Genomic DNA, 26,240 nt, shown 5'->3' on the forward strand with positions numbered 1-26,240 from the left:
ACAGTGCATTTGGAAAGTATTCAGACCCCATTACTTTTTTTCACATTTGTTATGTTACAGCCTTATTCTAAAATGTGTTCAATTGTTTTTTCCCCCACATCAATCTATACACACAATACTCCATAATGACAAAGCAAAATCAGGTTTTTAGACATTTGTGCAAATTTATTCAAAATAAAAACTGGAAATATCACATTTACATAAGTATTCAGTACTTTGTTGAGGCAGCTTTGGCAGCGATTACAGCCTCGAGTCTTCTTGGGCTGTCATATGCCTTTTACTGAGGAGTGGCTTCTGTCTGGCCACTCTACTATAAAGGCGTGATTGGTGAAGTGCTGCAGAGATGGTTGTTCTTCTTGAAGGTTCTGCCATCTCCACAGAGGAACTCTGGAGCTCTATCAGAGTGACCATCGGGTTCTTGGTCACCTCCATGACCAAAGCTCTTCTCCCCTGACCCCTTGTCCGGGCGGCCAGCTCTAGGAAGAGTCTTGGTGGTTCCAAGCTTCTTCCATTTAAGAATGATGGAGGCCACTGTGTTCTTGGGGACCTTCAATGCTGCAGACATTTTTTGTTACCCTTCCCCCAAGTCTGTGCCTCGACACAATCCTGTCCCGGAGCTCTACGGACAATTCCTTCAACCTCATGGCTTGGTTTTTGCTCTGACCTGCACTGTCAACTGTGGGACCTTAAATAGATAGGTGTGTGCCTTTCCAAATTATGTCCAATCAATTGAATTTACCACAGGTGGACTCCAATTTTAAGGATGACCAATGAAAACAGGATGCACCTGAGCTCAATTTCGAGTCTCATAGCAAAGAGTATGAATACCTTATTTACATAAGTATTATTATTTTCATTTTTTAAATACATTTGCAAAACCTGTTTTCGCTTTGCCATTATGGGCTATTGTGTGTAGAATGGTGAGGAAAATGTTTTATTTAATCAATTTTAGAATAAGGCTGTAACGTAACAAAATGTGGAAAAGTCAAGGGGTCTGAATACTTTCCGAATGCATTGTATGCTAACAATCCCTCACTTTCTCTCTCTCTATCTCTCTCAGTCTGTGACTGTGACCCCCGGGGCATAGAGACATCCCAGTGTGACCAGAAGTCAGGCCACTGTGTGTGTCAGCAGGGGGTGTCGGGCGTGCGTTGTGACCAGTGTGCCCGGGGCTTCTCAGGCCAGTTCCCTAACTGCCAGCCCTGCCATCAGTGCTTTGGGGACTGGGACCGGGTGGTGCAGGACCTGGCTGTCCGAACCAAGACCCTGTCGGAGCGGGCTCAAGAGATCCAGACCACGGGCCTGACTGGAGCCTATGAGAAGGCCTTCAGAGACCTGGAGAAGAAGCTGGCACAGGCCCAGGGCATCGTCAACACCCGCAACACCACCGCAGAGGCAGTCAGCAGCCTGATGGAGCTCATTGAAGACCTCAGGTACAAGGCATACACACAGACACTGTATTATACTGTACATAACAATACACATACATAGATAGACTTTCAATCTGCATAAAGATTCACCATAAATATGCCTCTCCTTCAGTTTTGGAGTTTAACTGTAATTTCCTGTCCCTTTCTCCTGCAGGTCTCAGATAGGTGAGACAACAGACACACTGAATCATCTGGAGGGAGACCTGACCAGTGTGCAGAACAGCAACGTTGAGGCCAGTAATGAGCTCAGTGCTCTGGAGAGAGAGGCCAAACAGCTAAACCTGACCTCAGATCAGCTCCACCGTCAACTAGACATCCTCAAGAACTCCAACTTCCTGGGTGAGCAGAGACTTCGTTTCCCCCTTCCAACATAGGGTTTCTGGGATACATAGTGCCCTAATGACTGATGTTATTAATCTTTTTTTGTAGAAATACTTAAAAAATATTAGTTAAATGAAGTATTAAATGTGTTCTTATTATTATTTGGCACTCTCTTTCCTCCAGGTGCATATGACAGCATCCGCAGCTCCTATAACAAGTCCCGTGATGCAGAGCGGCGAGCCAACCAGTCAACCATCACCACGCCCAGCACTGTTAGCCAATCAGCAGACACACGCCGCAAGACAGAACGCCTCATCTCTGCCAAGAAAGATGACTTCAACCGTAAGAACGCTGCCAACAAGCGAACCCTGGGGGACCTCAATGCCAAGGCTCAGACCCTGGACATGAAGAAGATCAATGAGAAGGTGAAGCATGCATCATCTGTCTGATTGGATTAAACCCCTTAAACAGCACAAGACCAGAAGAAGAGTTCAGGCAAAGTTATAAACAAATGTAGTAATCTGATACATATTCCACCCCCACACCCTTTGATCAGGTCTGTGGGACCCCTGGCGATGCCCCCTGTGCAGAGAGCCTTTGCGGAGGAGCAGGTTGCCGTGACGATGAGGGGAACAGGCACTGCGGAGGCCTGAACTGCAACGGTGCCGTAGCGATGGCAGATAACGCCCTGGAGAGGTCCAAGCACGCAGAGAAGGAGCTGAACAAAGCCATGGGGGAGGTAGAGGAGCTCTTCCACAAGGTCAGTTACACTAAGTGTACCTAAACCAACACTGTCTTGACAGCAAATGGAGACCTGCAAAATCTATTGCAGCATGCCACTAATGCATACAACTGTATGACCTACAGCATGAGGGTACTTGATAACAGTTATCCCTGATTCTGATGGCATCTCAGGTTGCAGATGCCAAGACCAAGGCGGAGGAGGCGAAGAGTAAAGCCCAGGCAGCTCTGGACAAGGCCACCAACACCAAGAACAAGGTGGAGCGCTCCAACAATGACCTGCGAGACCTCATCAAGCAGATCCGGGACTTTCTCATGCGTGAGTTGGCTAAAGTGATAGACAATTCAGATGTTCGAGGAACAGTAAGTTCCTTGTCTACATGGGACCATAAAAGCAATTTATCTTAAACTCAGGATCATCATCATGATCAGCATCATCACTAAGTGTTAACTTCCCAATCAACATAAAAAATATCTGTGCTGATCTGAATATCCATCTCCTTGCAGAGGAGGGTGCTGATCCAGACAGCATTGAGACGGTTGCCAACCGTGTCCTGGAGCTGTCCATCCCAGCCTCACCACAGCAGATCAGACACCTGGCAGAGGAGATCAAGGACCGGGTCCGAAGCCTCTCCAACGTAGACGCCATTCTGCAACAGACACAGGACGATGTGCGCAAAGCAGAGCAGCTGCTGCGGGAGGCCAAGAAGGCCAGGTGTGTGTGTGTGCCTTGTATGTAGAGGGTTATACACTGAAGGTACAAAACATTTCCATGACAGACTGACCAGGTGAATCCAGGTGAAAGCTATGATCCCTTATTGATGTCACTTGTTAAATCCACTTCAATCAGTGTAGATGAAGGGGAGGAGACAGGTTAAAGAAGGATTTTTAAACCTTGAGACAATTGAGACATGGATTGTGTATGTGTGTCATTCAGAGAGTGAATGGGCAAGACAAAAGATTTAATTGCCTTTGAACAGGGTACGGTAGTAAGTGCTGCAACTGCAACGGTTCCACGTGTGTATCAAGAATGGTCCACCACCCAACATGGCCCAACATCCCTGTGAAATGCTTTTGACACTTTATAAAGTCCATGCCCCGACAAATTGTGCTGTTCTGGGGGCAAAAGGGGCGGGGTGCAACTCAATCTTAGGAATGTGTTCTTAATGTTTTGTACACTGTGTAGATTATAGCCGTGTCAAGTCAAAGGAAATGGTTCAGCAGAGCAAGACGCTCCTGATTCTGACATGTGTTTCCGTTATGTAGGAATCGGGCAGAGGGGGTGAAATCCACAGCAGAGACGGTAAAACAGGCACTTGAGGATGCTAAGAAGGCCCAGGCCGCAGCAGAGAAGGCCATACAGCGGGCTCGGGCTGACATTGGTGAAACGGAAGCTCGACTAGCACAGGTACTCAAGTGTGTGGACACCATCTGCATGCAGTTTGGTGTGATGAAGGGATCAAAAGATAATACATTCCTGATGTTTTCCCTGCTTTTAGATTGAGTCTGAGACCTCCAGCAGTGAACATGACCTGAATGATGCCATGGACCGCATGGGCAACCTAGGTCGGGAGATTAATGCTCTGAAGCTCAAACGTGCCCACAACAGCGTGGCAGCAGCTCGAGCTGAGGAGACAGCCACTATGGCACGGGACAAAGCCAATGAGGCCAAGCAGGTGTGTGTGTGTGTGTGTTGTTTGTTTGTGTATATTTGTGACTGTAATACCATGTCTTTTACTGATTATGCAGTCTTCTTTCTCTCAGATTTTAGATGGCGAGCTGATGGATAAGTATCACACAGTGCAGGAGTTGGTGGACACGAAAGCCAAGACCGTCCAGGAGGCGAAGAAGAAAGCAGAGCGCCTAAGAGATGAGGCCAAAGAGCTACTGAAGGACGCCCAGAACAAGCTCCAGAGACTAGCAGGTGTGTAGGAAGGACCCTTGAGGGAACTGGGCCGCCTTTGTTTTAAAGCAGCATTACTTTTGATTTTCACACGCTAACCTTGGAGAATAGCGAAGGCAACATTGCCCTCTTGTGGTTAAAAAGTGTCACTGTATTGTCTGAATTTGTCTGATTGTGGTGTACTTCGACCAGAGACCAAAATGTAGGTCTGTCAGCCAGTCCTGGTTATTCTAAGATGAAATATTAAAATATAAACTTGACATACTTTATATCCACAGAGCTAGAGAAAGACTATGAAGAGAACCAGAAAACGTTGGAGGGCAAAGCCCAGCAGTTGGACGGCCTAGAAGACAAGATGAAGGCTATCCTCAACAACATCAACAAACAGATCCAGATCTACAACACCTGTCAGTAACAGCCAGGACCTGGCTGGTCAAACCAACACTGACAGACACTATATGAAACTACTACTGTTTCACACTGCTGAGCCTGTACACTATGCACCTCGCCATGGAGGTGCCTGTCCGACTACACTGTGTAACCGTGCCTTTTTGATTGTGAGATTTCACACAACTAATATAACATTGTGTGGACACATTGTGTATTACTGTGTGACTTTCAACTGAAGGATAGAAGTGCCTCCACATGACATTTCAATTAAAATGTGTCAATGTGTGCATGCAAAATACAGACATTTGCACATGATATTTGGCCCAAAACTCAGATCACCCCCTAAAACACTGCCACATTCATAATATAAAGAATGCCCAAAAAATTACGTATGAATACATTGTTCTGGATAAACAAAAAAAATGAATAAAAGTTGTGTACCCTACCCACTGGCTGAAAGGTCACACTGACATAGTTTCTGATATCTCTCCTGGATCAATGATGGATGAATGTGCTCATTAAACCCTACTTACATTAAATGGTTTGTATTCTTTTTTTGTAATGGACAGAACTGTTTTGGGGTTACCTGAAAATAGACATTGAAAAAACATTTCCACCCTCCATTCGAGAAACTGAAATTGTGTGACTATAACACCGGAACACCATCGTTGCACATAATAAACATACATTGCATGGTGGGGAGAGAGGTATGGATCCCCTGAGGAGAAGATCTCAACAAATGTCATGTCCTATTAAATATCCCCTTATAATAACCTCCCTATAATAATCCTGTGTTACGGCGAAATGCATTTAAACGATTGTTTGCGGACCGCCATGATAGTAGAAGAAGAAGAATAATGTGTTAGAAATCGCATGCCCTGCTTGCATTGCCGCCTGTAGAACCAACCAAGAAAACCTTGATCACATGGTGAGGGTTTGGTAGCTACAGTGCTGCCTTCAGGAAGTGGCTAGTCTTCAGAGTGGATTTCGGTTTGTACTGTTTTTGTTGCTAAACAAAGTGCGAGTCATTGCGCGGGGGCCGGTAAAGTAGGTTGACGCGATTGATAGATTTGTTGTCATTTACGTCACATTTATTTGCTTTATATATTCGGTATATATAAGAAATGGGTCCTGGATAACGCGAATTTTCGAGAAACACCGGAGTACGGGGTTTCGATTGCAAGCAGGGATGAGCAGAGGCCCGCGGCTGTTTCATTAAGCTTAGCGAGGACTGAAGAAGTAACGTTACGGACTCGCCGGCATTGTGCCCAAAGACCCGGAGACCATACTCCAAATTATACACGTTTTGTAAGTAGTCCGCCACAATTGCTATTTTATTATAACAAGGCATGAGGTGATATTGTCAATATGCATTGTTTGTCTAGCTTGTCAACATAACGAACTTGAGCTGGCTAACAAACTAAAGATAGCTAACGTTAAACTGTTAGTTGAGTAACGTTAACTAGCTACGTTGGCTAGTAACGCCGTTAGCCGACTCACGTTACATTGGCAATTTAGCTATTCCTGTCATTAATGACATGAGAAATCACATGTTCACATTTTAATATTGAATTGTCTGATTATTGAACAACTTGATTTGCCAATGATCATTGACAGTCAAGTAACTTATTTTAGTATGCTAGATAGCGAACGTGATGTAGGTACAGTAGCTAGCTGACTTGCCGCAACAACATGACGCCATTACATTGAGGATAAAGAGGCTGTGGCAGAAATGTACATCAATGTGTAACGTTAACTAGGGAGCTAACTATAGCCAAATGCAATTTATAAAGTTAAATATTATAACTAGCTACTTAAAGATATTGTAGTTAGCCAGCATTGTACCAAAAAGGTAGATATTTGCTAGCCACATTTGACTAACGTTAACAATCCAGGTTGCAACAGCCAAGGCAAAACGTTGAAGATATTTAACGTTAGCTAGATTCAGCAGTTAATATCACATTGTTGGGGTGTTTAATTTGTAGCTAAATTAGACAGCCAGCACCAATCGGTTTAGCTTTCTAGTAGCTAGATAATACTAACTAATCCTGATTAATTTTTACCCATACTAGATTACGGAGACATAATTTATAGATAAAATAAAAATGAAATCAAATGTTATGTCACATGCGCCAAATACAACAGGTGTAGCCATATAATGAAATGCTTACTTCCAAGCCCTAACCAAAAATGCAGTAATAAAATAAGAATCAGCAGGAAAAAAAGTTACAAATAATTAAAGAGCAGCAGTAAAATAACAATAGCGAGGCTATATACAGGGGGCACCGGTACAATGTGCATGGGCACTGGTTAGTTGAGTAAATATGTAGGTAAAGTTATTAAAGTGACTATGCATGAGAGATGTTCTTTACCATTCGGGCCATCGGATTTTCTACCAATGCACCTTATAGGACTCGTCATTGCACTCTATACTCCTCTGTAAACTGGACATATCTGTATACCTGGCGCAAGTCCCACTGGTTGATGCTTATTTATAAAACCCTCTTAGGCCTCACTCCCCTCTGAGATACCTACGAATACCCTCATCCTCCACATACAGCACTCGTTCTGCCAGTCACATTCTGTTAAGGTCCCCAAAGCGCACACATCCCAGTTTCACTCCTCTTTTCAGTTCGCTTCAGATAGCGACTGGAACGAGCTGCAAAAAACACTAAAAATGTACCGTTTTATCTCCATTTCTACATTCAAAGACTCAATCATGGACACTTTTACTGACAGTTGTATTGTTGTCTCTACCTTTTTGCCCGTTGTGCTTTTGTCTGTGCCTAACAATGTTTGTACCATGCTGCCATGTTGTGGCGTTGTCTTAGGTCTCTCTTTATGTAGTGTTGTTCGCTTGTGATGTGTTTTGTCCCACATTTACATTTTTATTCCCAGCCTCTGTCTCCACAGGAGGTGTTTTGCCTCTTGGTAGGCTGTCATTGAAAATAAGAATTTGTTCTTAATTGACTTGCCTAGTTAAATAAAATAATGGATGCAGCGATAATGCAATCTGATCAATATACAGGAAATGTTTGGAATTAAATTGTTTAATCTGAAAGGGGTGAGGGTTCATTTTACACTTCATTTACATTTAAGTAATTTAGCAGGAGCTCATCTCCAGAGTGACTTAGCTACAGTTACTGCATTCAACTTAAAGATATTATCTGGTACTTTTGTATACTTTTTAGCCAGTAGTTCTGAAAGTAGTGCCCACGAGCCAAAAGGGGTCTGTGAAAATGGCCAACTATTGAAGATGGGCAGAAATTGCTTCTCCAATAGAAATTCACGATCACACTTGTAGGCAATGTCATGGCGACATTGGTTACCTAAGCTCATGTGCAGAAATGCGTCATTGAGTCTAATGGTCGTCTCGCGCTCTACTGTGTATGTCACCAACAAAATTTGATTTGATGTGCAGGCCGTCAAATCAAAGTTGTTTGTGACGAAAATAAAAAGGTTTAACTTGAACACATTTGGAGTAATAACATGTTCAACTACTTAAGACATTGGCTTGAATCTAGGTTGTGCCTTTTAAATTTTTAGAAAATTAACAACTAAGGAAGAATTTTGCACTTTTCTCATTGACTTCTCAACCCCCAGCTTGGTTTGTTTCGCAAGCGTTCCCGTAAGTCTCGCGATGTTGAACTTCTGGGTTTAGAAACTCTGTGCTACTACTTCACAAATATGCAGATATGTGCACCACGTCATTGCTTTCTATCTTGTGCTACTGTGTGTGTATCTTGCTAGCTGTCACTCAAATGGCAAGGGGCTAAAACTTGAATTGCTTGTGGGCTGGCCCACGTGGGGGTAAATGTAGGGAAAACGGTGGCTCATTGCTTCCATAAAACACTCTTTTAAACTAGGGATTCTGTGGCTAATTGAGGTAAGACTGTAATTCTGCTTATAGATTATGCATATATGAACTACGCATTGACACATCCAGCCCAAATCAGGAGGTTTAAAAAATATATACTTACTAGTCACCAAAGTACCGGAACATGTCTTTTAAAGGGGGTCTGAACTTGGGGCCCAACTGCATAAATGACACATTTGACTCTTATGTAGCTCTGCAACACTCATTGATAACTGTGTTGGTCTCCTGACTCTATTCAGGCCCCTTGATTCTGTTTTGGGAGAGTTCTAACTTGTTACATCGCCAAGATAGCTGGACCGGGCAGAAAGCGGCACACCTCAGAACCAGACCCCAGCAGCAGCGACACAGGCGACGGGCGTCCCGTGAGCGCTAAGTGCTTGAAGATGGCCAGCAGCACTGAATCAGGCCGGCGGAATGGGGGTCAGCGCAGCACCGATGCCAGCACCAGCAAGAAGAAGCAGAAGGACAGGGCCAACCAAGAGAGCAGGGAGGCAAAGCGAGCAGCAGCAGCAGCAGGGGACAATGCAGAGCACAAGAAAGGTTGGAGATTAGATATTTTGGGTGTGGTAAGGCAGGAGGTGTTGCTTTATTAGCAATGTGTGCAGTGTTTGCTGTGAGCAAGCCTATTTGTTGTGTTGAGCCTCAATGCAAAAACCTGACTATACAATGGGGATAACTAGTTGTGTTGAAGGGTACTTCAGGTTTACTTTGTGTCATCTATGGGGAGTACTGCTTAGTTCCCCGTTTGTCATTTCTAAAGGACTTTTTTTTTTAAATGCCTAAAACCAGATATAAAGTATGTAGAAAATATAATGCTTAATATTTTGTCGGGCGCCAGGGTAGCCTAGTGGTTAGAGTGTTGGACTAATAACCGGAAGGTTGCAAGTTCAAATCCCCAAGTACAAATCTGTCGTTCTGCCCCTGAACAAAGCAGTTCCTAGGCCGTCATTGAAAATAAGAATTTGTTCATAACTGACTTGCCTAGTTAAATAAAGGTGAAAATAAAAAGTAAGAGGTAAAAATGCTAATGCAGGAATTATCACTTTTCCCATAAAAGCAGTAAACCGCTTTCATTTTTGCACGAATGCTGCCATCAATCCACGGTTTCTGGTTGGGGAAGGTTTTAATAGTCACCGTGGGTACAACATCACCGATGCACTTGCAAATAAACTCGCTCACCGAATCAGCGTATACATCAGTTGTTGTTATCTGAGGCTATCCAGAACATATCCCAGTCCACGTGATCGAAGCAATCTTGTAGCGTGGGACCAAATTGGTCGTACCAGCGTTGAACAGACTTGAGCACGGGCGTTTCCTGTTTTAGTTTCTGTCTATAGGCTGGGAGCAACAACATGGAGTCGTGGTCAGATTTGCCGAAAGGAGGGCGACGGATGGCTTTGTATGCATCGCGGAAGTTAGAGTAGCAATGATCCAGAATGCTGCCAGCCCAGGTCGTGCATTCGATATGCTGATAAAATTTAGGGAGGGAGCCTTGTTTTCAGATTAGCCTTGTTAAAATCCCCAGCTACAATAAATGCAGCCTCAGGATATGTGGTTTCCAGTTTACATAGAGTCCAATGAAGTTATTTCAGGCCTGACAAGGTGTCTGCTTGGGGGGGTGGGGGGGATATACACTGCTGTGATTATAATCAAAGATAATGCTCTTGGTAGATAATGCGTTCGGCATTTGATTGTAAGGAACTCTAGGTCAGGTGAACAAAAGGACTTGAGTTCCTGTATGTTGTTATGATCACACCACGACTCGTTAATCATAAGGCATACACCCCCGCCCTTCTTACCAGAGAGATGTTTGTTTCTGTCGGCGCGATGCGTGAAAAAACCGGGTGGCTGTACCGACTCTGATAACGTATCCCGAGTGAGCCATGTTTCTGTGAAACAGAGAATTTTACAATCTCTGATGTGTCTCTGGAAGGCAACCCTTGCTCGGATTTTGTCTACCTTGTTGTCAAGAGACTGGACATTGGCGAGTAGTATACTCGGGAGCGGTGATAATGGTATATGTTGCTTTTATACATGATTTTTCACATCATCAGGTATGCCAAACAAAAAAATATTGATTTCAAAAGAGCAAAATTACTATTTTTAAATGCCCAGTGCCGTCAAAAACATGATTTACCTGTGTTTTATATATATTAAAACACTATGAGGTTGGAATAATACTGTGAAATTGATGAAAATGCCCTTTCAGTGTTATAGTTGTTTGAAAAGACATTGTGAATTTCAGCCTGTTTTGGTTGGATGGAGTTTTAGCCTGCCTGGTGACATTACCAGGTGGTAAATTAGTTAATAGACCAATAAGAGAGTTCTAAACCTCTCTGCCAATAACAGCTAGTTTTCAGTTTTCCCCACTCAGACAGTGCTAGCTAAATTCTTGCTTGATAAATTGCTCTTTGCCAAGCCATTTTTAAAATATATATTTTTTACAATTTTCATTAAAAACAATCACTATAAGGTACTCAATCTTGACGCTACGGATCCCGTTACCGGGATCATTTTCCTAAACAACCACTGAATTGCAGAGCGCCAAATTCGAAAATAATACTAAAAATATTTATAATCATGGAATCACAAGTGAAATATACCAAAACACAGCTTAGGTTGTTGTTAATCCACCCATCGTGTCAGATTTTGAAAATATGCTTTACAGTGAAAGCAATCCAAGCATTTGTGAGTGTATCAGTCAATGCTAGAACAGTTCGCCTTAAATTAGCTTGGTCACGAAAGTCAGAAAAGCAATAAAATTGATCGCTTACCTTTGATAATCTTCGGATGTTTGTACTCACGAGACTCCCAGTTACACAATAAATGTTCTTTTTGTTCGATAAATATTAGTTTTATAACAAAAAAACGCAATTTGGGTTGCGTGTTATGTTCAGAAAACTACAGCCTCGTTCCGGTCCTGAAAGGCAGACAAATTCCAAAAAGTATCCGTAATGTTCGTAGAAACATGTCAAACGTTTTTTATAATCAATCCTCAGGTTGTTTTTAACATGCATAATTGATAATATTTCAACCGGACGGTAACCTATTCAATAAGAGAGAAAGAAAATGTCGAGCTACCCCTCTCGCGCGCAGGAACTAATCAAAGGACACCTGACTTGTTTTGAAAAATCTCACTCATTTTTCAAAATAAAAGCCTGAAACTATGTCTAAAGCCTGGTCACAGCCAGAGGAAGCCATTGGGAAATGAATCTGGTTGATACCCCTTTTAAATGGAAGAGGGGCAGGCAATGAAACAGGGATTTAAAAATAAAAATAAAAAAGCACTTCCGGGTTGGATTTCCTCAGGTTTTCACCTGCAGAATCAGTTTTGTTATACTCACAGACAATATTTTGACTGTTTTGGAAACTTTGGAGTGTTTTCTATCCTAATCTGTAAATTATATGCACATTCTACGATCTGGGCCTGAGAAATAGTCCGTTTACCTTGGGAACGTTATGTAAAAAAACAAAAACGAAAATAAATAAAATAAAACAATCTGGCCCCTAGCGTCAAGAAGTTCAGTTTCACCCAGAAATGATTTGATATTGAGATAAAAAGTCCAATGCAGCCGTATTTAACAATTTCCACTGAACACTTTATGTAAACACTTTTACAGGTAGAACTGTGCAATTACAAAAGTTTAGTAACAATAAAACGGAGGGAGATTTTACAATTTTATATGCACAGTTTTTCCAGTAAATATATATATGTTTTATTTAACTAGGCAAATCAGTTAAGAACAAATACTTATTTACAATGACTGCCTACCCCGGCCAAACCCTAACGACGCTGGGCCAATTGTGCGCCGCCCTATGGTTCTCCCAATCACAGCCGGTTGTGATACAACCTGGAATCGAACCAGGGTCTGTAGTGACGCCTCCAGCACAGAGATGCAGTGTTTTAGACCGTACTGTGTAAATTGTTCAAAGTAGTAATTGTGCATAGAGTTGTAATGGTTTGTTAAACTTTGAAAACATCTGGGAGTTTCTTGGCATACATTTTCAAGTAAAAAAACTTTGCGTCTCAGCGTAATTCCGTTTCCGTGGAATTGCCTGTAGCTAGATAAGGCAATAGAGGAGGACACTGTGTGGGTAGGTAGAGACTCATGCTGGCCGGCCCTCTGAATTGATTGGGCTCGTGTTCTGGTTGGAGAGAGCTGACCAGAGAAGCACAGCCGCTCTTGTGACCTTGACAAGGCATGTTTCCCTGTGGCCGGCCTTACACCAGCTAGGATTACAAATCTTTAGCATTAAGCAGAGAGCAGCAACATAAACGGCCGGTGACCATGCATGAGCTCACAACATCAGCACTCACATCTTACTTTCAAACACAATACATAGGCAAAAGCTGCTGTACATTTGTTTCCTCAGCTGTGTGTCTTGTACTAGAATAAATGTTTCTTTTGTTCGATAAAGTCTCTTTATATCCAAAAACCTCAGTTTTGTTCGTGCGTTTTCTTCAGTAATCCACAGGCTCAAACGCAGTCAAAACAGGCAGACACAAAATCCAAATTGTATCCGTAAAGTTCATAGAAACATGTCAAACGATGTTTATATTCAATCCTCAGGTTGTTTTTAGCCTAAATAATCTATAATATTTCAACCGGACAATAACGTTGTCAATATAAAAGGTAAACAAGAAAGGCACTCTCTTGGTCGCGCGCATGAAAAAGCTCTGTGACACTTTAGGGTCCACTCATTGACTGCTCTTACGTCCTTATTTTTCAGAATACGAGCCTGAAACAATTTATAAAGACTGTTGACATCTAGTGGAAGGCATAGGAACTGCAATTTGAGTCCTAAGTCAATGGATACTGTAATGGCATTGAATATAAAACTACAAAACCAACAAACAAACAAAGACTTCCCGAATGGATTTTTCTCAGGATTTCGCCTGCCAAATCAGTTCTGCTATACTCACAGACACTATTTTAAAGTTTTTAAAGTTTTTTGGAAACTTTAGAGTGTTTTCTATCCAAATCTACCAGTTATATGCATATCATATCTTCTGGGCCCGAGAAGCAGGCAGTTTAATTTGGGCATGCTTTTCATCCAAAATTGCGAATGCTGCCCCCTACCCTAGAGAAGTTAAGAGTCCCGCTCCTTGAAAGCGGCAGCTCTACCCTTTAGCTCAGTGCGGATGTTGCCTGTAATCCATGGCTTCTGGTTGGGGTATGTACGTACGGTCACTGTGGGGACGACGTCATCGATGCACTTATTGATGAAGCCAGTGACTGATGTGGTGTATTCTTCAATGCCATCAGAAGTTGCGTATTATTTTGTGTATAATTGCTCCTGTCTAAATAAAATCATTCAAAATACTTCACCAGAGAGCATGATTTAGCCACAGAGGATTGTTAGCGTCTTTAAAAAAATAAATATCTGTGGATTGTTTCAAATCACAAGTGTGTTTAGGAAGTCCGCAATTTGGGTGGTGTGTGTGTGGCAAGAGGTATAGCTGATTGAGTTGTAGCTGTCCAGTGAAAAGCGTCTAAAATATGTGTGACGGTAATGTTTTGAGTATAATTTAAAATGTTGCATCAAGAAGGGGAGGTGGGTGTGTCTCCGGAATCCATGCATATGTAGTAATGTGCCCGTTTGGCAATATCTTATTTCTGATTGTATTAACTCAGCACGTATACCACTCATTTTTTTCACACAGGTCAAGTCTTTTTTTTTACATTTTCTTTTTTACATCTACTGCTCATGATAGTTGATAGTCTGATAGTCTCAGAATTTGGAAAATCTTGCCAACTCTTCTGGCCTCGATAATCACCAAGCTTCGGTGTGCCTCGTGTTGCTCAGTTGGTAGAGCATGGTACTTGCAACGCCAAGGTTGTGGGTTCGATTCCCACGGGGTACCAGTATGAAAAAAGTATGAAAATGTATGACCTCACTACTGTAAGTTGCTCTGGATAAGAGCATCTGCTAAATGACTTAAATGTAAATAGCAGAATATCATGATCTGATGATCGCACATATCCAGTGGAAATATCATAAAACAGCTTTCTGTCCTGAGCTCACTGGCGCAGGAAACTGAGGACCCGGAATAGGTTAGTTCATACAATGTTGAAAGTTTGTTCGCACCGCTTTGGGCTGGACCCTGTGATGATTTAATACAATGTTGAACTTCACTAGCAATAGCTTAAGTCAAGACCGATGGAAAGGGAGGTAGACAGGCGGAAAATGTAATTGTTTTATTTTTTATTTCAGGTTATTTTGAATTTTTTTATATGTCGGCTTTTGACTTATGTATTTTACTTAGTTGATTATGGAAGTTATAGCCTATAGGCCAATGCAGCAGTAAGCGTATCTCTGGGTTATATGCTAATTTCTTTAGCCACCAATGAATGGATCACAGTGTATCAGTGTGTTCATATGGCAGGGGCTAGTGCTTCATAACTGCCACGCAGATTGGTAGATTCGTTCTGGCTCCGGGTCTGCTGAAAGTAGCTGAATTTGTCGCTAGAATCATATACCAATAAAAGTCGCTGGAGGGGTCTAAAACTCTCTAAATATAGCCACAAAGTCGCTAAGGTGGCTACACTGCCGGAGTGGCCCCGGTATCATGGTAACCTTAAAGGGGCGTCTGAACATTTTTGTCGTCTGATATTTTGGCTAATAGACTCCGATCACAAAATATTAAATTGAGCAATATACCATAACTTTTTACTAGAAATACATTCCTTGTTTTAGAAACGTTACTAAGCCTGCTCCTCCTTTTTTTAAATGTTTTTTTTTATAGTTTGAGAAATACAATTTTGCCTGGTAAAAAAAATCTAGCTACCACTGTGGCTGGTAGACATGCCCTGATAATAAGTGACAGGCCATTCAACAATTTATAGAAAATACAAATGACACCACAGACTAGCCTATTGGTAAAGTGGGTTTGCAGTTCAAATTAGAACAAAAAATGTCAATGCTACAGTGATATCATAGTGGACCGTAGCAGGGTTTAGGGAGAGGCTGTCACATGGAATACAACCCGACTAGGAGCCCAGCTGTAGAGGGTTTGGTGTTGCCTGTGACCTTTTTATTTACAGCAGCTGTGTGTGAGAGAGCGTGAGGGAGAGAGAGGTGTGTGAGAGCCATAGAGAGGGAGAATAAACAAGGCATAGTCTGTAGTAGTGGTGAACGTGAGCACCTTGGACTGAATTGAACTCATACATGGCACATGCATGACCGACGGCACTCTAGCTTCGCTATGACGAAAGGTACAGTGTAGACTAGCCGAGTCATTGCCAATGTTTGTTGTGATTTCTGATTCCGGTTTGTTGTTGCCAGAAAGATGATTATTCTAATCTTATTTTGAGTGTTTTGACCAGCTGTCATTGGGGGGGGGGGGGGCATCTTTAAGGCTTAGTTTACTATTTAGTAGTAGGTTCCTCTTTGTCTGAGGCCTATATTGTCCAAAGAAGTTGATTCAGTGTTGTGTGCATTTCTGTAGATCTGTTTCTTGTGTAGATGCAGTATATTTAGAAGTCTTTTCTCTGATGAATAAATTACTTTGATCTTTATCTAGTGGTAATTGTAAAGGTATCGATGTAGTCTGTTCATCTGTTGTAGACTGACTTGCGTTTTGATTTGTTTACTTGCCACACAGTCACAGCACATGCTGTTCTTCTTACAGAATCTATTTTGAAGGTGCTCTCTGTGATATGCTGAGTGTACAATTATTCCTCTGACAGATTTTTCTGTCTGCTCGGTGCTGTGTAGATGTGTTTGTGGACTGGAAGCAGAATGCGAATGAGGTGACAGTGAGGCTGCGCTGTGGAGAGGGGGTTCAGAGTGTGGAGGACGTCACCACTACCTTCACTGACACAGACTGTCAGGCCTGCTTCCCAGGTGAGATAACAAGCTACACACATCTGAAACTAACTAGGCCGCCTACATGTCTTCTGCTTAAGTGTACGTGACGATTGTACATGTAAGACAGTGGCTTGCAAAAGACCCTTGGCATTTTTCATATTTTGTTGCCTTACAACCTGAAATTAAAATAGATTTTTGTGGGGATTGTATCATTTGATTTACACAACATGCCTACCACTTTGAAGATGCAAAATATTATTTATTGTGAAACAAACAAGAAATAAGACCAAAAAACAACTTAAGCATGCATAACTATTCACCCCCTCAAAGTCAATACTTTGTAGAGCCACCTTTTGCAGCAATTACAGCTGCAAGTCTCTTGGGGGTTGTCTCTAAGCTTGGCACGTCTAGCAACTGGGATTTTTGCCCATTCTTCAAAACTGCTCCAGCTCCTTCAAGTTGGATGGGTTCCGCTTGTGTACAGCAATCTTTAAGTCATACCACAGATTCTCAATTGGATTGAGGTCTGGGCTTCAAAGACATTTTAAATGTTTCCCCTTAAACCAAGTGTTGCTTTAGCAGTATGCTTAGGGTCATTGTATGCTTAGGGTCATTGTCCTGCTGGAAGGTGAACCTCCATCCCAGTCTCAAATCTGTGAAAGACTGAAACAGAATTTCCCAGTATTTAGCACCATCCATCATTCCTTAAATTCTGACCAGTTTCCCAGTCCTTGCTGATGGAAAAACATCCCCACAGAATGATTCTGCCACCACCATGGGGATGGTGTTCTCGGGGTAATGAGAGGTGTTGGCTTTGCGCCAGACATAGCATTTTCCTTGATGGCCAAAAAGCTAATTTTTGGTTTCATCTGACCAGAGTACCTTCTTCCATATGTTTGGGGAGTCTCCCACATGCCTTTTGGCGAACACCAAACGTGTTTGCTTAATTTTCTCTTGAAGCAATGGCTTTTTTCTGGCCACTACCGTAAAGCCCAGTACGGCTTAAAGCAGTCCTATGAACAGATACTCCAATCTCCGCTGTGGAGCTTTGCAGCTCCTTCAGGGTTATCTTTGGGCTCTTTGTTTCCTCTCTGATTAATGCCGTCCTTGCCTGGTCCGTGAGTTTTGGTGGTGCCATATTCTTTCCATTTAAAAAAAATAATGGCTGATGTGAGATGTTCAACGTTTCGGATATTTTTTTATAACCCAACCCTGATCTGTACTTCTCCACAACTTTGTCCCTGACCAGTTTGGAGAGCTCCTTGGTCTTCATGGTGCCACTTGCTTGGTGGTTCCCCTTGTTTAGTGGTGTTGCAGACTCTGGGGCCTTTCAGAACAGGTGTATAGATACTGAGATCACGTGACAGATCATGTGACACTTAGATTGCACACAGGTGGACTTTATTAAAATAATTATGTCACTTCTGAAGGTAATTGGTTGCACCAGACCTTATTTACGGGCTTCATAGCAAAGGGGTGAATACATATGCACCCACCACTTTTCTGTTTAAATTTGTTTCATTTTTTCATTTTTTTGTTATTTCTTTAAATTTCACTTCACCAATTTGGACTATTTTGTGTATGTCCATTACATGAAATCCAATTGACAATCCCTTTAAATTACAGGTTGTAATGCAACAAAATAGGAAAAACACGAATGGGGATGAATACTTTTGCAAGGCAGTGTACCTGTCTGCTGCGTGTGCTAAGATAGTGTTTGAATGATTTTGTTAGTGTTTTTACGTGTGTGTGTCTTTGAGCTGCGTGTGCTTGTGTGGCATTAGTCTTTCACTGTGAACGTGCAGCATTAGCACAAGTCTGATGGCCCACTGCTCTCTCTTCAGACGGGCGCCAGTGGGACTGTCACCTGCATGAGGAGATTGAGGGCTCCTGCAGCAAAGTGCAGTACAAAGAGAAGTGCGGCTTCCTGCTTTTGGTCATGCACAAGAAGATCCCCTTTCACCCCTGGCCCTCCCTTAAGGTGAGTCTGCCTGCTGCCCTCCCTGCCTCCTTCCTGTCTCCTTCCTGTCGTTTAGCTTTATGGTTCTTTCATTGAAAAGCAACAACTGCCAACCTTAAATGTGCCTATTGCCTATCCCTTGTGACGGTTTCAACACAATTTCAAAAGAAATGCGTAGGAAAAAACCATTTTGTCTCTTCTCCCTGTAGCAAACTAAAAAGGAGAAGGAGCCTGTGAATGTGCAGGCCAAGAACGGCAAAGAGCAGAAACCGCCGCCTGTGGTAAAGCCTGAGAAATCTGTCCCAGAGACGGCAGACAAGCCCAAACTGTCCACCCAGCTGCCTGCTCCGCCTGCACAGAGTGAACAGAGACGTGGTAAAGTTGAGCGAGGTGTCAAACGCACCATGAAGAACAAACCAGCAGCAGACAGACCAGAATCTGGGGTGAAGGCTGCAGAAGAGGGGCAGACCAAACCTCTCAGTAAAGGGGACCTGCCTCAGGAGCCTAGTGCCAAGCGCACTGTCCGTCCCCCCAAGGCCTCCAAGGACCCTACTTCACAGACACCCAGGGATACACACCCCAAGTCCACAGCCAATGGGAAACCGCACACCCCTACTCCCACTGACCGGGACCCCCAGACGTATACAGCTGGTGACAATCGTGCTGAGAGGCTAGGCAACGGTCATGAGTGTACAACACACGAGATAGCCGTCAGCCACACAAAGCAGGAGATGAAAGTTCAGGTGAGTCCCCATTTCTCTAGACTGTAGCATCTCACCAGGCACAGAGTACTGTGTGGGTTCAAATGTGTTTGATTATCTGCTGCTCTCGATCTGATTTGTAAAGCCCATTCTTGTTTCAGCTGGAGAAGGCCCCAGAGTCTGATTTCAAGGCTCGGGCAGGAGAGGAACGCATACCGTCAGCCACTGTGTCCAGTGCTGTGAGCAGCCACAAGGCTGAAGACTACACAAACAGAACAGAGCGGCAAGGGGAGGCTGAGAGGACCGAGTCCTCTACGGTAGTGAGAAAGTCCAAGGATGAGGCTGACCAGGCCACTCTAACACCAACCCAGCAGTCAGGATCAGGGGAGCCTGTAACTGCAACACCAAGCAAGCAGGCTGAGTTCACCAGCAGTACAGAGGAGGAGAAGAAGGACCAGTCTAAAGAGGAACCTCTGGAGATTAAGCAGCTGGAGGAAGGTCAGTAGACTGGGGTCAAAAGGCCACTGATATTTCACAAATATGATTGAAATGTCCTTTTTCTCACGTCATTAATTTGTCAGGATAGCTCTAGGCAGAAGATGACTATAGAACTGTGGTTTGTAAGTGAAATGGACAGAACAGTTGCAGTGAGGATAGACACTGCACTGAGGTTTGAGGTCCGAAGTGATCTGAAACTTAGCCTGCCTGCGGTTATCTTTTAGCAGTTCCAGAGCCAATGGTGAACCTCAATTTTGTGAAGAACGACTCGTACGAGAAAGGCACAGACCTAATGGTGGTCAACGTTTACATGAAGAGCATCTGCAGAGAGACGGCCAGGGTGATCTTCAGGGAACAGGACTTCACCCTCCTCTTCCAGACCAGGTAACTAGGTCCTTCTGACTTTTCACCTCGGTGGCCTTTGCAAACTTAATGGGATTTTAGTGGTATTTCTGGTTTACTGAATTATCTTCCCTTTCTAACAGCGATGCAATTTTCTTGCGCCTTCATGCGGACTGTGGAGTGAATACAGTTTTTAAGTGGCAAGTCAAACTCAGGTAAGACTTTGAATTTGAACTTGGTGTGTGGAGTTTCTATTGATATGTGAATTGGGCCCTTGGCACTCAATGAGATCATGACTTTCACAAGCAGTGATCCAATGTTGCAGGAACCTCATCCAGCCTGAGCAGTCTACGTACTCCTTCACCCCGTCCCGTATAGACATCACTCTGAAGAAGAGACACAGCCAGCGCTGGGGGGGCCTAGAAGCCCCCGCTACACAAGGTCTTCCTGCTGCCTGGCTTCTACTGCACACTGCAACCACTATACACACATCTATTACACTAGCTATCACACAGTTTGAAATATAGCATCCCTTATAAACATTACACACAGTTACTTCCACACACATTTATTCACTGACTTACAGTACTTTGTTGCTACAAAATTACTTCCACACAAATGTATTCACTGACTTACTTTATATCGCTGTTTTGGAAAGCACACGGATACGTTTTCAGTTGAACCAATGTTCTCGTAAACCATTAAGGCTAATCCTGATATGTCTGTAAGCATGTGAATTACGTGGGAGGGTTGATACCAGGATTTGTGTGTGGACTTTATATAGATACAGTGGGGAGAAGAAGTATTTGATACACTGCCGATTTTGCAGGTTTTCCTACTTACAAAGCATGTAGAGGTCTGTAATTTTTATCATAGGTACACTTCAACTGTGAGAGACGGAATCTAAAACAAAAATCCAGAAAATCACATTGTATGATTAAGTATTTAATTATCATTTTATTTCATGACATAAGTATTTGATACATCAGAAAAGCAGAACTTAATATTTGGTACAGAAACCTTTGTTTGCAATTATAGAGATCACACGTTTCCTGTAGTTCTTGACCAGGTTTGCACACACTGCAGCAGGGATTTTGGCCCACTCCTCCATACAGACCTTCTCCAGATCCTTCAGGTTTCGGGGCTGTCGCTGGGCAATACGGACTTTCAGCTCCCTCCAAAGATTTTCTATTGGGTTCAGGTCTGGAGACTGGCTAGGCCACTCCAGGACCTTGAGATGCTGCTTACGGAGCCACTCCTTAGTTGCCCTGGCTGTGTGTTTTGGGTCGTTGTCATGCTGGAAGACCCAGCCACGACCATCTTCAATGGTCTTACTGAGGGAAGGAGGTTGTTGCCAAGATCTCGCGATACATGGCCCCATCCATCCTCCCCTCAATACGGTGCAGTCGTCCTGTCCCCTTTGCAGAAAAGCATCCCCAAAGAATGATGTTTCCACCTCCATGCTTCACGGTTGGGATGGTGTTCTTGGGGTTGTACTCATCCTTCTTCTTCCTCCAAATACGGCGAGTGGAGTTTGGACCAAAAAGCTCTATTTTTGTCTCATCAGACCACATGACCTTCTCCCATTTCTCCTCTGGATCATCCAGATGGTCATTGGCAAACTTCAGACGGGCCTGGACATGCGCTGGCTTGAGCAGGGGGACCTTGCGTGCGCTGCAGGATTTTAATCCATGACGGCGTAGTGTATTACTAATGGTTTTCTTTGAGACTGTGGTTCCAGCTCTCTTCGGGTCATTGACCAGGTCCTGCCGTGTAGTTCTGGGCTGATCCCTCACCTTCCTCATAATCATTGATGCCCCACGAGGTGAGATCTTGCATGGAGCCCCAGACCAAGGGTGATTGACCGCCATCTTGAACTTCTTCCATTTTCTAATAATTGCGCCAACAGTTGTTGCCTTCTCACCAAGCTGCTTGCCTATTGTCCTGTAGCCCATCCCAGCCTTGTGCAGGTCTACAATTGTATCCCTGATGTCCTTATGCAGCTCTCTGGTCTTGGCCATTGTGGAGAGGTTGGAGTCTGTTTGATTGAGTGTGTGGACAGGTGTCTTTTTTATACAGGTAACGTGTTCAAACAGGTGCAGTTAATACAGGTAATGAGTGGAGAACAGGAGGGCTTCTTAAAGAAAAACTAACAGGTCTGTGAGAGACGGAATTCTTACTGGTTGGTAGGTGATCGAATACTTATGTCATGCAATAAAATGCAAATTAATTACTTAAAAATCATACAATGTGATTTTCTGGATTTTTGATTCCGTCTCTCACAGTTTAAGTGTACCTATGATAAAAATTACAGACCTCTACATGCTTTGTAAGTAGGAAAACCTGCAAAATCGGCAGTGTATCAAATACTTGTTCTCCCCACTATGTGTATATGGGTATGTGTGCCATGCGTGACTGTGTTAATTTGGGTGATGGGCAGGCGTGTGGGTGTGTACATTCAAGACAGCACTTCCAGACAGGAATCTGAGCACTGAAACTAATCCAGTAACTCAATATGTGTGCTTCAGTCCCGTCTGCTGCTCTCCCAACCCAACGGGTCTCTGGGTGTCTTAGCCTAGGCACTGCAGTGTTGCTCTATGTCCTTAACTTCTAATATCTGTTGTTGTGCTGGCACTGGTATCTTTTGATATAGTTTACAATACTAGTAGGCCTAGATGCAGTAGGTGGTACTTGTACAAGTTGCTCTTGTCTAAACACAGCAGACAATATCATTTTTGTACTTCGATGAATGAATACTCAGTTCATCGGCCGTATGCAATTGTTCTTCTCTTGGTCCTGACAGTCGTTTGTCGTTGACCACAAGCTCCATCCCCCTCTGTTTAAGGTGCAGTGGGGGGCGCCAAGGTTGCTGTGCCCTCCGGGCCGTCATCTCAGACTAGTCAGCCGGGCAGCAGCCAGCACAGCCTCCCTGCCAAGGAGGAGCCACCCCGGGCAGAAGACGGAGGCCTGGACAATGTGTCCGCCCGCACCGTCTCAGACCATGCCCCTATCAAACAGGAGCCTGCAGTCACGGTGAGTTGGACAAAGACGAAAGGGTGAGAGAACTGGCCAAAAAGGGAAACGGTTTGAAGTGATTGAGGTGGTTATTTGGAAATGAGTAGGGGGAAGGGATTTGTTTTCTTTATCACGCTATCCTTTGAGCCTTGAAGGTTGGTATTTCATCCCTTTGTTTCTCGGCCTCTCCCCCTCAGCCCAAGCCCACCTGTATGGTCCAGCCCATGACCCACGCGCCTCCTGCTGGCAGCGAGCGCAGTGTTGAGGAGGAGGAGGAGAAGGTGTGTGTGCCAGGCTTCACAGGCCTGGTCAACCTGGGCAACACATGCTTCATGAACAGCGTCATCCAGTCTCTGTCCAACACCCGAGAACTCAGGGACTACTTTCATGGTCAGTCTTCCCTACTCTTCATTCTTTTAGTTGATCACATTTTACTTTTTTATTTTTTTATTTTTTATTTTTAATACATCTCTTGTAATGTGCATATGGAGCTAGTATCTGTTGTTGTAGATTGATATTAAACAATGCACTGTGTTCTCTTCCCCCTATGTGCAGACCGGGCGTTTGAAACTGAGATCAACTGTAATAACCCATTGGGGACGGGTGGTCGGCTGGCCATCGGGTTCGCTGTGTTGCTGCGGGCTCTGTGGAAGGGTACCCACCATGCTTTCCAGCCCTCCAAGTTAAAGGTGACAATCCACACTCTTTTGAGAGTCCCATCTTTAACCCCCTCCTGTTATTTTAACCACCACACCATCATGCCTTCTACACGGATTAACACCGGCAGTATTCAGGTTAAGTACAGCCTCTCCCTTTAGTCTTCTCAACTTTATGTTTTGTATTTTATCCCCCAGGCGATCGTGGCCAGTAAGGCCAGCCAGTTCACAGGCTATGCCCAGCACGATGCCCAAGAGTTCATGGCCTTCCTCCTGGATGGTCTCCATGAGGACCTGAACCGCATCCAGAACAAGCCCTACACAGAGACGGTGGACTCAGACGGACGGCTGGACGAGGTGGGTGAAATAGAGGTTCGAGCAGCACCATTCGCATATCCACATTGATGACTGCTGTGTCACTGTTCCCTTGAGCCCAATTGTCCTGGAAAATGACATGATGGCGTGGTTGTGACGCAATAGGTGGTGGCGGAGGAGGCGTGGCAGAGGCACAAGATGAGGAACGACTCGTTCATCGTGGACCTCTTCCAGGGCCAGTACAAGTCCAAGCTTGTCTGCCCTATGTGCTCCAAGGTAAGAGACAGAGGAATTATTGCAATTCCCAAGCAACACTCGCCTGTCTGAATATATCTAGGTGTTTGTATTGAGGCTGGAGCTGGATTTCTTTTGTTTGACTGATGTATTCTAAGACTAACTCACAGGGATGATACTATAGTACCTCTGTTGCTGCGACCGTCCACTCCTGAATGTTAAGTTCATGTTTTAAGTATCCCTATACTTCTGTTATTACGGGGCTATCACTGAGTCAAGAGTGCGCCTGCGCATGAAATGAGTTGGTTGATGGACCTGGCCTTGAGTGTAATGGCTACTTGTAGTGTGTTCATATAGTATAGTGAACTTTGTTAAACTGGAACCTTGTCGTTGTGTCATTTCGAGTTAACACTGAATACATACCCTGACTGTTGTTTTAGGCATGTCTGTTCCAAAGGCACCATGATGATGCAGATAATGAGAGACTCAGGGGCCTGACTGTCAGGCTGAGATGCAGGAAAACCTAATTTAATAATAGAGGAAATGGACCCATCAGAAGCATTTACTGTGTGGATGGCTTGCTGGCTGTGTGGCAGAGTGGAACTAACTTATTTCTTCAGTGGTGCGATAGGGAGCACTAAAACTCAGTAATCTGATTCACAGTGCCATTGTTCTGACCTGTATGTTTTGTAAAGGTCAAATGTCTTTCTCCTCTCGCTATCTCAAGGTTTCCATAACCTTTGACCCCTTCCTCTACCTGCCCGTGCCCTTGCCCCAGAAGCAGAAGGTCCTCACCGTGTTCTACTTTGCTAAAGAGCCTCACAAGAAACCCATCAAGGTAAGATGAGATGTTGGTTTTGTTCGGATGGTTTCAGTTTATTTTATTTTACAGATTTATTTGATTGTTCTCTATTTACTCTGAATCTCGTACCTTGTGTGTCAGTTTCTGGTGAGTGTGAGTAAAGAGAACTCGAGCACAGCCGAGGTCCTGGAGTCAATCTCTCGGAGTGTGAGGATCAAGGCAGAGAACCTGAGACTGGCAGAGGTGGTGAAGAGTCGCTTCCACAGGATTTTCCTACCCTCCCACTCCCTGGACACGGTCTCCTCCTCAGACATGCTCTTCTGCTTCGAGGTGCTGTCTAAAGAGCTGGCCAAGGAGAGGGTGGTGGTGCTCAGAGTCCAGCAGGTAAACGGAAGCTTAAATTCCCTAGCCTTCCTATTTTAAGCCATACGGAACTATGACAGAAGTACCTAGTATCTGTGTTTAAGTCACATCTGTGTATCTGTCCCCCCTCCAGAGGCCTCAGGTCCCCAGTATCCCCATCTCGAAGTGTGCTGCTTGCCTGAAGCCTCCCCTCTCAGAGGAGGAGAAGCTGAAGCGCTGCACCCGCTGCTACCGCGTGGGCTACTGCAATCAGTGAGTCAACACACTAAATGTCAGCTGGCACTAATGTCGCGAGGCAATTGAGTTTCTCTACCAATAAAAACACAATGACACAGGATAACTATTTCACAACTATTTCCCTTTCTCTCCTAAATGATTCGTAACTCATGAAAAACCAAACTTTTTTTTCTTCACGTTTCAGGGCTTGCCAGAAAAATCACTGGTCCAACCACAAGAGTCTGTGTCACCCCAACATGGAGAACGTGGGGCTTCCTTTCCTGGTCAGCGTCCCTGAGTCCAGACTCACCTACGCCCGTCTGTCCCAGCTGCTGGAAGGATACTCAAGGTACCACTGGGATCTCCGCAATCGATGGATGATATGAATGCTGCTCTTTATAAAATCAAATATAGATGCCAATACTAGGGGTGTGACGTTTAAATGAATTTGAGGTCGTTAACGTTGAGAGAGAAAAAATCTTAACCTGGAACTGATATTTTTTTTAACATAGTTAAAATCACAGTGCAGTAAACGCAAAAATACCATTAACAGGTCCCGATTATCATCATATGTACATCATAACAAATACCTAACACAACAATGCTATACGTTAGTAGGAGAAGATATGCATCTTTCAAATGAGTTACCAGGGATCGAAAGCAC

The 26,240-nt window shown here is 43.8% G+C and overlaps 2 protein-coding genes across 18 annotated transcripts in view; both read left to right on the top strand.

The window, feature by feature from the left end:
• lamb2 (laminin, beta 2 (laminin S)) overlaps nucleotides 1-5,324 on the top strand; it is a 46,631-nt gene extending 41,307 nt beyond the window's left edge. The window contains exons 25-34 of the mRNA XM_071371834.1: nucleotides 1,061-1,433; nucleotides 1,585-1,769; nucleotides 1,935-2,176; nucleotides 2,308-2,511; nucleotides 2,667-2,811; nucleotides 3,000-3,207; nucleotides 3,759-3,900; nucleotides 3,992-4,168; nucleotides 4,257-4,416; nucleotides 4,674-5,324. Of these exons, the coding sequence (XP_071227935.1) occupies nucleotides 1,061-1,433; nucleotides 1,585-1,769; nucleotides 1,935-2,176; nucleotides 2,308-2,511; nucleotides 2,667-2,811; nucleotides 3,000-3,207; nucleotides 3,759-3,900; nucleotides 3,992-4,168; nucleotides 4,257-4,416; nucleotides 4,674-4,810 (1,973 nt within the window). The 3' untranslated portion in view covers nucleotides 4,811-5,324. The remainder of the gene's footprint in view (nucleotides 1-1,060; nucleotides 1,434-1,584; nucleotides 1,770-1,934; nucleotides 2,177-2,307; nucleotides 2,512-2,666; nucleotides 2,812-2,999; nucleotides 3,208-3,758; nucleotides 3,901-3,991; nucleotides 4,169-4,256; nucleotides 4,417-4,673) is intronic.
• Nucleotides 5,325-5,663: 339 nt separating this feature from the next.
• usp19 (ubiquitin specific peptidase 19) overlaps nucleotides 5,664-26,240 on the top strand; it is a 33,313-nt gene continuing 12,736 nt past the window's right edge. For 7 of the 17 annotated variants that reach the window (XM_071371846.1, XM_071371848.1, XM_071371836.1 and 4 more), the window contains exons 1-18: nucleotides 5,664-6,093; nucleotides 8,902-9,202; nucleotides 16,382-16,510; nucleotides 18,319-18,455; nucleotides 18,644-19,177; nucleotides 19,297-19,633; nucleotides 19,858-20,017; nucleotides 20,119-20,190; nucleotides 20,301-20,416; nucleotides 22,821-23,008; nucleotides 23,188-23,380; nucleotides 23,546-23,679; nucleotides 23,845-24,018; nucleotides 24,127-24,237; nucleotides 24,923-25,033; nucleotides 25,139-25,381; nucleotides 25,494-25,612; nucleotides 25,782-25,925. In XM_071371846.1, the coding sequence (XP_071227947.1) occupies nucleotides 9,046-9,202; nucleotides 16,382-16,510; nucleotides 18,319-18,455; nucleotides 18,644-19,177; nucleotides 19,297-19,633; nucleotides 19,858-20,017; nucleotides 20,119-20,190; nucleotides 20,301-20,416; nucleotides 22,821-23,008; nucleotides 23,188-23,380; nucleotides 23,546-23,679; nucleotides 23,845-24,018; nucleotides 24,127-24,237; nucleotides 24,923-25,033; nucleotides 25,139-25,381; nucleotides 25,494-25,612; nucleotides 25,782-25,925 (3,059 nt within the window). In that variant the 5' untranslated portion in view covers nucleotides 5,664-6,093; nucleotides 8,902-9,045. Of the gene's footprint in view, nucleotides 6,094-8,901; nucleotides 9,203-15,694; nucleotides 15,880-16,381; nucleotides 16,511-18,318; nucleotides 18,456-18,643; nucleotides 19,178-19,296; nucleotides 19,634-19,857; nucleotides 20,018-20,118; nucleotides 20,191-20,300; nucleotides 20,417-22,820; nucleotides 23,009-23,187; nucleotides 23,381-23,545; nucleotides 23,680-23,844; nucleotides 24,019-24,126; nucleotides 24,238-24,922; nucleotides 25,034-25,138; nucleotides 25,382-25,493; nucleotides 25,613-25,781; nucleotides 25,926-26,240 lie in introns of those variants that run through there. The other 10 variants (XM_071371849.1, XM_071371841.1, XM_071371852.1 and 7 more) reach the window with 7 other exon arrangements.

Source organism: Salvelinus alpinus, chromosome 28, assembly GCF_045679555.1.
Source record: "Salvelinus alpinus chromosome 28, SLU_Salpinus.1, whole genome shotgun sequence".
NCBI classification, from domain to species: domain Eukaryota; kingdom Metazoa; phylum Chordata; class Actinopteri; order Salmoniformes; family Salmonidae; genus Salvelinus; species Salvelinus alpinus.